This window comes from Salvia hispanica, chromosome 2, assembly GCF_023119035.1.
Source record: "Salvia hispanica cultivar TCC Black 2014 chromosome 2, UniMelb_Shisp_WGS_1.0, whole genome shotgun sequence".
Lineage (NCBI taxonomy): Eukaryota > Viridiplantae > Streptophyta > Magnoliopsida > Lamiales > Lamiaceae > Salvia > Salvia hispanica.
Genome location: NC_062966.1, coordinates 29,772,724 through 29,783,506, shown reverse-complemented (window position 1 = coordinate 29,783,506; position 10,783 = coordinate 29,772,724). Strand labels below are relative to the sequence as shown.

Here is a 10,783-nt window from a genome sequence, read left to right as displayed (position 1 = left end):
AGAAAAGAGCCAATTGAGTGTGGCCTCATCCAAACCTCCATAGATCACTGACTGAGCTAAATATGTAACTTAATATAATTAGGAGAATAAAGGAGATGCAGAGACGCAATTTATCAGAATTTTCATCTCCCCTTTCTCTCTCCAATGAGGCGCGATTTTCTTCTCAAACTTTGGGTGGGAGTTCTGTCTTCTTTATTTAAGTCCTATATATTTTAATAAGACCAGCCCACCCTGATATCAAAATATAGTTTGGGAACCAGTCAGAAGATTTGTGGTCTAATATTAAAGATCACCACGTGGAAAAGTAGCGAGCAATCTTCGATTTTTTGGAGAATGAAAAAGGTATGAAATCCTCTTCGTAGAAAAGCATATTTTAGGTTTCAATTAATCAAAAACATGTTTTAATACAAGTTTTGAGCATGATACATATAGATTTTGTCTTAATAATGCTCAATAGATCTAATTCCTATTTATTTGTTCTTCTGTTGCCAACCCCATCAATTGGTATAGGAAGCAGCCCGAGAGCGCATAGGCAGCACAGCCTGGCCGAGAGCAGCACGCGTTTTGCGAGGTGGTGTTGGCCGAGAGGTGATAGTGCGGTGTGATGCACTGTGTTCGAGAGTCGGCGCCCCTAGTGCTTGCAACGGGGCAGACGTGACGAAGCCGGAAGGCGTGGCTACTGGCCGAGAGCATGTGCGTCAGATTCCAGCGACGCGGTAGCCAGATTCCGGCTAAGCTATTGTTGTTCCTTCTTCCTCTTCGATTCCTTCGTGCACCTCAAAATTCGTCTGATAAAATGAAGTTGGTTCTATAGGGTTGCAGTTTTGGCCATTGGTGTCGATCGGTAAAATGAATAAATGAGGTTCACGATTTGAAAACATTAGAATGATTGAAGGGCAATTTGAAAGAAAATGAGTTATCGGACACATATTTCGAAGTAAGTTAACTCCATCGCAGCTCGATTAGGTAGATATGAATTAACTCCAAACTAAACGAACACTGCGGGCCGAAACTAAACGAACACTGCGGGCCGGGGGGTACTCCCTCTGTCCCTAAAGAATATGCACTTTGGGAACGGCACAGGTTTTAATGTAAAATTAATAAAGTAAGAGAGATATAGAGAGAAAAAGTAAGTAAAGTATTATTAGTAGAGAATGAGTCTCACTTTAGAGAAAAGAGACTTTCCAAAACTAGAATGTGCATATTCTTGTGGAACGGACTAAAAAGGAAAGAGTGCATATTTTTGTGAGATGGATGGAGTATAAAATTAGAAATTGTTTCTTGATTTGGTCCGTTCCTTTAAAAAATACTAGAAACTTTCTATTTTATTAAAAAAATCTCTAATGAGACTTGGCCCATTTTGAAATAACAATACTTTAACTACTTTTTCTTTTTCTTTTTTTCTTATTTTACTAAAGAAACAACCCAACTACTTAGAGACGGATAAATATTACTCCCTTCGTCCCATATAATTTGACTCAATATTTCATTTTTGGTCGTCCCATATAATTTATCTCATTTCACTTTTACTATTTTTGGTAGTAGACCCAATATTCCACTAACTCATTCTTACTCACATTTTATTATAAAACTAATACTTTAAAAGTAGGACCCACATCCCACCAACTTTTTCAACTCACTTTCCATTAGATTTCTTAAAATCCGTGTCAGGTCAAAGTATCCCAAATTATGTTGAGAGGGAGTACATTTCATCGTCCTCTCGGAAAAGATTAAGAGGTGGAAAGGGAGGGGGTTAAGTGTCACAAAAATCTGTGTGTTTTTAAGAGGACAGCTTTTTCAGTAGAGAGAGAGAGAATAACTGTTACTACAAAAATCTCTTGTTTTAAGAGAGGGCAGCTTTTATCAGTAGACAAACTCATCTGCATCAACAGCATCAACACCCGTGTGACTGTCTACAAGTTACAACTGCATATCAATCGATGTATAACAAAATTACCATCTTCTCTCTCTATCTCACAAGTGAATTCCATGAATGATTGGCAACTATTAACCTATTCTAATTTCAGCTTTTCTGGGGTGGAAATAATGGAGGTGTGACATTAAAATTGCCAGGACAAGAATTACGTGTATTTATTTGTTTAGGACAAGTTTGAAGGTGAAAAAAGGATCATAAGATCATATTAAAGCTATAATATCACACATAATACTCTCTATTATGAGTACTGCCACCTTAAACAAATCAAGTCTTTTCAATGTTAAATCATTACTCGTTTATTTTGATGTGTGCGGTCTAGTCATATCAGTAATTTTCATTTTTTATTATTTTATTTTTACGGTTGGAGATGGGGTGGGGCTTCATATTATTGGGTATTGATATCACATATTTTTAACCAAAATTATCGTCAAGTGGCCTTAGTATAATACTCCATTCAAGAATATACTGAATACATTGTTCTTAATGTCATATGGCCCCTCATATATATATTTAAATCAAATCAGACTAGCTACTTGTATACCAAATCATGTTCCTAAAATTGTTGCTGCAATATACAACAAGTGGTGCATGCTATACACTTGCAGATATATACAAATAAAACATTTGTAATGTACTAATATCTTAGAAAAGATTTCATAGTACAGACAGATCATTTCTACCTCGAGATATTGATTAAAGAAAACTCTATGATGAAGACCAATACTCATAAAATATACCAATTTTCCATACCACAATTACAATTATTCAAACCTTGTTCAAAACCACCACAAACAAAGTAGCAAACCCTAGCTACTAGTATTATAGATGATGATGATGATGAGAAGTGCATCAATTACTTCCATCCATCCCTTCACCACCATAAGAATTACTATAAATATGATTCTCATTGCAAGCGAACCTAACGAGGTCTGCATTGGCGGCGTCGAGCTCCTTCTGGAGGCGATCGACCTGGCTCTGGAGGAACGAGATGGCGCCGATGCAGCCGTACACGGGGTCTCGGATGCGGGCCTCCGCCTCGTAGGCAAGGGAGTTGACCGCGTCGTCTCGCTGGTGGGGCAGCAGCTCGTTCAGCAGCTTCCCCACGTTGCTCGCGCCGAAGATCTTGTGCACGTTTGCGAACTTCTGCGGCTCCTCCGCCGGGAAGTACGCTGAGAAGATGCATCCCGCCATGCACTTCCGCCTTAGGAATTTGCACGCCGCGCAGGGCGGCTTGTACGAGCTTGAGGAAGCCATCGATTGCTAATTTTTGTTTCTATCAATTTTCGTTGGTGTCTTAATTAATTAAAATTAAGGGATTCAAATTTCAAACAAAACATACCATTAAAACAATTCTTCTCTGTCTCTCACACTGCTAACATGGATTATTCGAATTTTATTTGAGCTCTCCTCCCTTTTTAAACATGTTTATATGCTAAGTAGTAGTAATAAATCTTATAGAGATTTAGTTTTTAGATCTGGATGCTAATTAATTAATTAAGTCATAGTTATCTACATAGATCTAAACAGATTATGAAGTGAGGGTCATGCATTCATATGTGCTAATTATCACTTTAACAACGTACACCACAAACCCTAGATCAAGAAATTGGCTGTATCACTTCAATTATTAGTAATATATTCTCCATTTACTAAAGGAAACGCTGATCCACAAACTAAGTAACACACAAATTAAAAAAAAATATATGGATATAAAAGCAACATCAACTTAATTAATTATATACCTGTGATGAGGCCTTACTATTGTTTTCTTTCTCTTTTTTCTTATTAATGCAGAAGAAGAAAAACACTGTTTTCCCTTGATGTCCCAAGAATCTATCTTTTCCTTCTTCGACAGCTAAAAAGAACCCAAACTGAGATGTTCAATTGGGGGTGGTGAAACCCTAATTTGCATCAAATTTTGGGAATTTCAATGTGGTAATGGGAAGCAATAAGGCTGAGCTAGAGAAATAAAGATGAGAGCTAAGAGAATATAGTGTGATGAAGATGGAATGAATAGAAAGGACAAAGATAATAAATGAGAGGTACAATAAAGAGAAAAGATGAGTGTGACACTCCATCTAATAATTTTATCATACTTGTGGAGGGGATGCAACCTCCATTTTTTTTCTTACTGTTACGTGCCATATTTCTATTTTGCCTCTCATTTTCTCATGCAAATTGGAAAAAAAATCCAAGTTACCTTTTCCTAAAAGTATATATTTTTCCCTCTCATTCTCATTTGCAATAAGTAGAAATGTATAGTACATATATCCAACTCATATTTTGTATTCTTTCCCACAACCCTTTTAGTTTAAAGACTTGCATCAATGTTGTGAGAATGGAAGATGAAATAGTATTTTTACAATTATTATCTGCGAGAATATATAATATAAGTAGAGAAGTTAAAGAAAACATAGAAGCATATGAGCCATTTATCTTTATCATAATCCAGTCCTTCATCTTGTGTGATAGTAATAAATGTTAATTTGCAACTTTCGCCGAAATCCACTATATATATATGATAGATAGTACTTAATCCAATTATAGTATTGATGTAAAGTTATGCTACATATATTAAAATTTGCTTATCTACATGAAACGGTATGCATATTTTGTACGTGGGAATGAATCACACAAAGGACCTTTGGTGAAGTAGTGGAGATCATCACATGATGATGTACCTGTTTTCTCAAACATAAAAGTGTAGTGCACTATAATCATCATATGTCCATATTTGTTTGTATCTGTACGGTCAGACAGACTGATTGAGGTTTCAACTTCATTATTTTACATTAAATCTGCGTTTAATAAACATGAAAATCATGAAACAAACTGATCGGTAATAAAAAAGATTATTTTCAATATTTTGTTTCCGTTTGTCATACACAAGTATAATCCCCCGTGCGATCGATGCACGGACCAAATCATTTTTACGCACTGATTACACATTCTCAATAAATCTACGTAAATGAGAAATAATGAAGATATTATTACATGGACTTTAAAATAATATTATTATTTCGAACAAAACAATCACACTTTTACAACATCTATTATTCAATCAGTTTTGAAAATCCAATATACATTTGCATATTTTTAACAGAGATGTGATCCGTTGCTAACTTTCTAGAATTGCAAATTATGCTAACTCATCAATGCAGTATATTAAAAATATCAAAACGATGGCATTGAAATGTAAACATAAAAGACATTAAAATGTCAACACGGTATATGAAAATGTTACCACAAATTTGTGTTGACATTTTAATGTGATCGTGTTGACATTTTTAATACACTACAATGATGAGTTAGAACGTTAGCAATTTAAGAAAAGTTAGCATTATAACACACCCCTTTTTATCATATATTAACACCATCTAAATTATATTATTTATATTTATAAAATAAATATTCAACACTTTCAAGAATAATGAATTAATAGTGTTCCAAATCCGTTCATTTGTAGTAGAGGCATTTCTTTTCGACGCAAGTTTTAAAAAATTATGTTAAAAGTGAGTTAAGTGAATGGAAAATAAGCTAGAAAAGGAAAAAGGTAGAGAGATAAAAAGAGAATAAAGTAAGTGAGAAGAAATAATTTACTTTTTGCCAAAAAAAGAAATGACTCGGCTACAGTGAGATAATCTAAAAAGAAATACGACTCAGCTACATAGGAAAGTAGGGAATATTATAATATATCTATATATTTAAGACTTATACATAATTACTCATAGAGTTGAGCATGAAAAAATTTTGAGTACTTTGCCATACTCATACGATGATTATTATTATTATTATTATTATTATTATTATTATTATTATTATTATTATTATTATTATTATTATTATTATTATTATTATTATTATGTGTTTAAAATACAATCATTGCATTTTGGCCCTCGTTTTCCTTATACTTTAGGAGATATAAAAGAGGTGAATTTTCTTCAGCCAAAAACGACGATGACCGGGCGTGGCAGAAAGCGTAGAAATAGACCATTGGGCCTCGACGAAGGCGAACCACTGTCATTTGGCTTCCTCAAGGAAGGTCTAGCATTCCCTCCCTAGAGACACATTCTTCACTCCAGACTCATCTCTAACTCCACACCTTTATATAGTGAGCCATGGAGGGGATTTCAACGAGCTTTACTTCGCCACTTGATTGATCTACGAAGCAATCCAGCTGCACACAGGCAACTTCCCTTTGGCTCTGGCCCCATCAACCCCTCAGCTGCTCCACACATTCCCACCCTCCCAACGTGAGCAAACGAATTAGAGAGCATTACACTGTCACCACTGCTTATGCTCTCATTCTTTGAAAAATGCTTAGTAACGGCCTCATGCACCTCGTAGTTCTTATAGTGCTCACAGCACGACAAAAGAGCACCCCACACGCCAGAATCCATGGGTTGTGTCAATGACATAACGAGATCATAAGCCTCCCCTAACCTCCCACCCATCCCAAGAAGCTTAACCATGTAAACATAATGCTCAGTTCTCACTTCAACACCAAATCTATCTCTCAAAAGTTTGAAATACCCAATCCCTTCCTCGACTAATCCAGAGTGACAACACGCACAGAGAATGCCAGTAAGAGTCGTCTCATCCCCTGCTCAAGAACCTCGTCAAACACCCTCAGTGCTTCACCACTCCGCCCATACAAACCAAGCCCCAAAATCACAGTATTAAACGACACAATATTCCGTTTAGGCATCCTCTCGAAAACCCTAATCCCCATCTCCAAGAATCCACATTTTGCATACATGTCAACAAGAGCAGAGGAAACTCCAACACTCTTATCAATTCCATGCCTCACAGCATAGCCATGAACCTCACACCCCGGCCCCACAACGGCCGTCTGAGCAATAGCTGCCAAAGCAATAGCAAGCAGAGGCGGATCCAACTTGCATCCAGACATAACAAACTCCCTAAAAAGCATAGCATGATCTCCACTCTGGGAGAAGCCAGCAATCAGTGCTGACCACGAGACTACATCCAGTAAAACTATATTTTCCAACACTTTACAAGCTAGCTCTACACTCCCACATCTCGAGTACATACCAACAAGGGCACTTCCCACATGATCGATCACTCAAATCCAAACCACACTTAACACAAAATGAATGAACCGTTTCTCCCACATTCACCAAACTAAAGCTTTTCAACCCAGTGATAAATCCCACCACCGTGTATCCATCCGGCCGTAATCCCATCCCCATCATTGCGTTAAACAACACCACTCCTTTAATTCAATCTCCACACTTCCCATAGCAAGAAACCATCGCATTGCAAAGCACCAAATCAGGCTCTCCATCGATCCCACTAAACAGAAGGCTCGCTTCCTCAGCTATTCCCATCCTCGAGTAAGAGCTCACAAGCGCACTAGTGCAGATAAAATCATCTCCTAAGCCATAAGCAATCAGTTTCCCATGGACAGCTCTCAAGGCTGAGATGTCGAGCTTATCCGAGCAAGCACGGGCGAGGCACGCGAAAGTGAAGTTATCAGGTGGAATCTCGGAGGTTAGCATGCGTTTGAAGAGACGAAATGTGTGGGAGAAGTGGTGGGACTGAGCGTGGGCGCGGATGATGGAGTTCCAAAGGTAGACGCTTCGTTGGGGACTTGTTTCGAACAGGTTGCGTGCGGAGAGTAAGTTGTTGATAGCGTAGAAGCGCTGAATCTTGGTGGCGTAAAAAGGGTCGAAGGTGAGTCTGTGCTTGATGATCAAGGCGTGCAGGATTCGGGTTGTGGAGAGGGTTTGAGTCAACTGCGAAACAAGTGACTGTATATGGCTTTTCATTTCTTTTTTCAATACCCATTTAAATTCAAACAAACTATAATTTTAATAAGTTAGCTCAGCCCTCAAAGTATGCGCAATTATGTGAAATTTCAGAATATGGAATTAAAATAAACTACTACCTTTATATTTGTGATATTAAATTTACGCCCCTTTTAGAATATGAGATCAAAGTAAGTGAATTTTTCATTTTAGGGAACTTTCGCATTTTCTAAAATACAATAAAAATCGATCAAAATAGCTTAATCAATTCTTATATTTTATGAGGAATGAAAAAAAAAAACAGAAATCTGTTGCTAGGTAACTTGGTCAATTATTTTATTTCCAAAGAGAAATTTCAATATTAGGAAAATCGAAATCCCTTGTTGGGTAGTTTGATCAAATAATAAAAAACTAAAATCTCTCAACGGGTAATTTGGTTATCTTTGTATGTTGTGAGGAATAGAATAAGAAAATAATAAAATAGAAAGCAAGTGTAAAAATCCCCTAAAATGAAATCCTATATTATGAAAGGTGTACGAATTTCCAAAAACGGAAGACAATCTATGGAATTTTGCAATATTAACCCCTCTATATTTAACTGAGTTTGAACAGCTGCACTAAGTGGAACCAAAGCATATTAATAGTTAGTAGCGGCGACAACCATGGATCACCATCATTTTGAACTACTAAAATGAAACCAAATCCCAAAACACGAATAGAAGGCAGAAATAATATGCTATTAATAATTCCATTTACTCAAGACTGGGTCAAACCACAAGCTTAGCAAACAAATTTCCAAGTGAGATAGTATTTACAATAAGTTGCTCACAGTGTATTATGCCTGTCTATTAACCAACAGCAATCTTTGCCATAGTCACAACTCACAACAGTTTGCTCACACCCTTATCTTCGAGATATTTTGGCTAAAAAGTACACAACGAAAAATAATACCAAAGCAAAAAGAACGACGTGCATCACATGGCTCGATCCTTCCCAGACGATGCTCTTGTTCAGTCTCCTCATGTTGTTTTTTACCCCAGCTTGTGCTTTGATCAACGTCATTTGCTGAATATATCAAATAAACGGATCCTTAGTTGTTTCGTTGCATTAATTTCAGCATCAAACTAACTATAATTTCAAGCAACAGATCAATTTATCTAGAGCATTCTAAGAAAACAGTTCCAAGGGGAGGGGCACATATTATGCAAGAGATAAACAGCACTATATTACAATCCCACGATCAAATTACTCTAGCCCAAGTGGCTAAACAAGTTCAATTAACTACTCCAACAAAGCTTTGATGATAACCAGCTAAAGTCAGTCATGCTGCTATCAGACTTACAATTCAGTGCTTTTATAGATAAAAGATACCATTTTCAACAAATTAACAGTTGATTGCTCAAAAAAAGGACGTAATCAGTTTTCAGAATATATATATATATATATATAGAACAACACCAGAGCTATCAATTTAGATTCTGAGCTCAGCTTTTGTAGCATACCAGCTGATTAAGGAAATCATTCTGAAACTTAGCTTCTGTCTCGATGTCTTGAGCTACCTGCGATTTCATCCAGGAATATTATCAAGTTAAAACTTAATTCTATGGACAATTAACAAACACTGTTTGATATAAGAAGCCATGTTTCTCAATAAAACTTAACAATCCTGATTAATAGTCCTTCCGTCCCATCTAAAGTGAGTCATTTCCTTCTTTGGCGAAATATAATACAATTACTCTCTCTTTCTTTATTCTATCTCCTACTTTATCTTCCTCTCCACTTAACTCTCTAAACATCATTTTCTTAAGTCACGTGCAGCAATGTCTCGTTTAGGGCAGGAAGGAGGGAGTAATTATTACTGGAAAATGGAAAATACAGAAATTAAATAGCACAAGGATAGATTATGAACTACATTAGATCAAAATTGGGGGTTTGGATCCACAGGTTTGAAAATGGTGAATATGCCTAAAAGAACATACTCCAAATAACATGAGAATGATGAACAGAGGCATAACTGATCGACAGATCCTAAATTTCAATAAAAAGTTAAGAGTTTCAAGTAAAGCTACGGCGCGTTCATTTCTCCTAATCTAGTTAAATGCCTAGACAGCAATATCCCCAATTCACAGCAAAAATTTTAGGTAATCGAAAATTCAAAACTATTGAGGCATTTTTTAGGTATCTCAATTTCATATAACCTGATCGGAACAAAATTTCACCGTCAAAACCTAAAAGAAGAATGAAAAACGAATTAAGAGCTGAAAATTACATCACGCAATCGTCGAACTTGCTTACGAAGACCGGTGACCTCGTCTTCGAAATCGGGCTCGATTCGCACCTGAATCTCATCTGAATTGCTACCAAATGCCGCGGATCTGGTGCTTAATCCCTCCCTGCGATCAATTATCCGAAATTAAACAACACCCGCGGCGATCTCGATTAATTTTAATTTTTTTTTTTTAAAAAGAACAGAACTAGTTCTGACGGATATATTTGAGGAATACCTCGATCGATAAGGGCCGGCCATTGGAGAAGACGTTGAAAAACTATGAATTCCAAAATTCAGGAAAAAAATGCTGGGATGGAAAGACGACGAAAATTATTTTCTCCCGAATTATGGAATGCTTAGATAGAAAGTTGAAGGTTTCAATTTATAGCTCAATTTAATTAAGGCGCGTTAAACATTGTTTGGCCTTTTTGACGGCGTAATTATTTTACCTAGAAAAAAAATGGCAATATTTTAATTTTGGTAAATCTATATGACATGGCATTTTAATTATTTCATGCTCAAATATTTTGATATATTTATTCTTTCATAGTATTTTCTTAAACTAATTTTATTATATCATTTAATGATAGTTAAATTATAAAAGGTGGCACGTTATAAAATTTTATTTGTTTTAATATATTTTTGTATATTCACTATTTATTATTTTTATTTTTTATTTTTTATTTAATTAATTTTATTATGTTTACATTTATCATATAAACTCAATAATAACCATACTTACTACTCCCTTCGTCCCCTAAGAGCATCTCCAATGGTACTTCGGCCAGAAATCGGCCAGCAGTTTCT

General features: G+C 36.1%; 2 protein-coding genes and 1 pseudogene across 3 annotated transcripts; all 3 read right to left on the bottom strand.

The window, feature by feature from the left end:
- Nucleotides 1-2,668: 2,668 nt before the first annotated feature.
- On the bottom strand, nt 2,669-3,917 carry LOC125208225 (protein LATERAL ORGAN BOUNDARIES-like). 2 transcript variants are annotated; one of them, XM_048107804.1, is made up of 2 exons: nt 3,679-3,917; nt 2,669-3,209 (listed from the first exon to the last, which is right to left on the bottom strand). In XM_048107804.1, the coding sequence occupies exon 2, from the start codon at nt 3,188-3,190 to the stop codon at nt 2,786-2,788; it is 405 nt and encodes a 134-aa protein (XP_047963761.1). In that variant the 5' UTR covers nt 3,191-3,209; nt 3,679-3,917; the 3' UTR covers nt 2,669-2,785. The 2 variants fall into 2 exon arrangements, with proteins under 2 accessions (XP_047963761.1, XP_047963762.1); XM_048107805.1 differs by having other exon boundaries at nt 3,696-3,917.
- Nucleotides 3,918-5,810: 1,893 nt separating this feature from the next.
- Nucleotides 5,811-7,728, bottom strand: LOC125203201 (annotated as a pseudogene).
- Nucleotides 7,729-8,470: 742 nt separating this feature from the next.
- LOC125204452 (bet1-like protein At4g14600) lies at nt 8,471-10,353 on the bottom strand. The gene is made up of 4 exons (XM_048103115.1): nt 10,212-10,353; nt 9,977-10,100; nt 9,210-9,266; nt 8,471-8,772 (listed from the first exon to the last, which is right to left on the bottom strand). The coding sequence occupies exons 1-4, from the start codon at nt 10,232-10,234 to the stop codon at nt 8,611-8,613; spliced, it is 366 nt and encodes a 121-aa protein (XP_047959072.1). The 5' UTR covers nt 10,235-10,353; the 3' UTR covers nt 8,471-8,610.
- Between the last annotated feature and the right edge of the window lie 430 nt (nt 10,354-10,783).

Excerpts from the sequence above, each read along its gene's own strand:
- LOC125208225 (XM_048107804.1), bottom strand. The coding sequence starts at position 3,190 with ATGGCTTCCTCAAGCTCGTACAAGCCGCCCTGCGCGGCGTGCAAATTC.
- LOC125204452 (XM_048103115.1), bottom strand. The coding sequence starts at position 10,234 with ATGGCCGGCCCTTATCGATCGAG. Across the intron at positions 9,267-9,976 it reads AAGTTCGACGATTGCGTGAT|GTAGCTCAAGACATCGAGAC; the intron begins GTAATTTTCAGC and ends ATGAAATCGCAG. Across the intron at positions 8,773-9,209 it reads ATGATTTCCTTAATCAGCTG|CAAATGACGTTGATCAAAGC; the intron begins GTATGCTACAAA and ends TGATATATTCAG.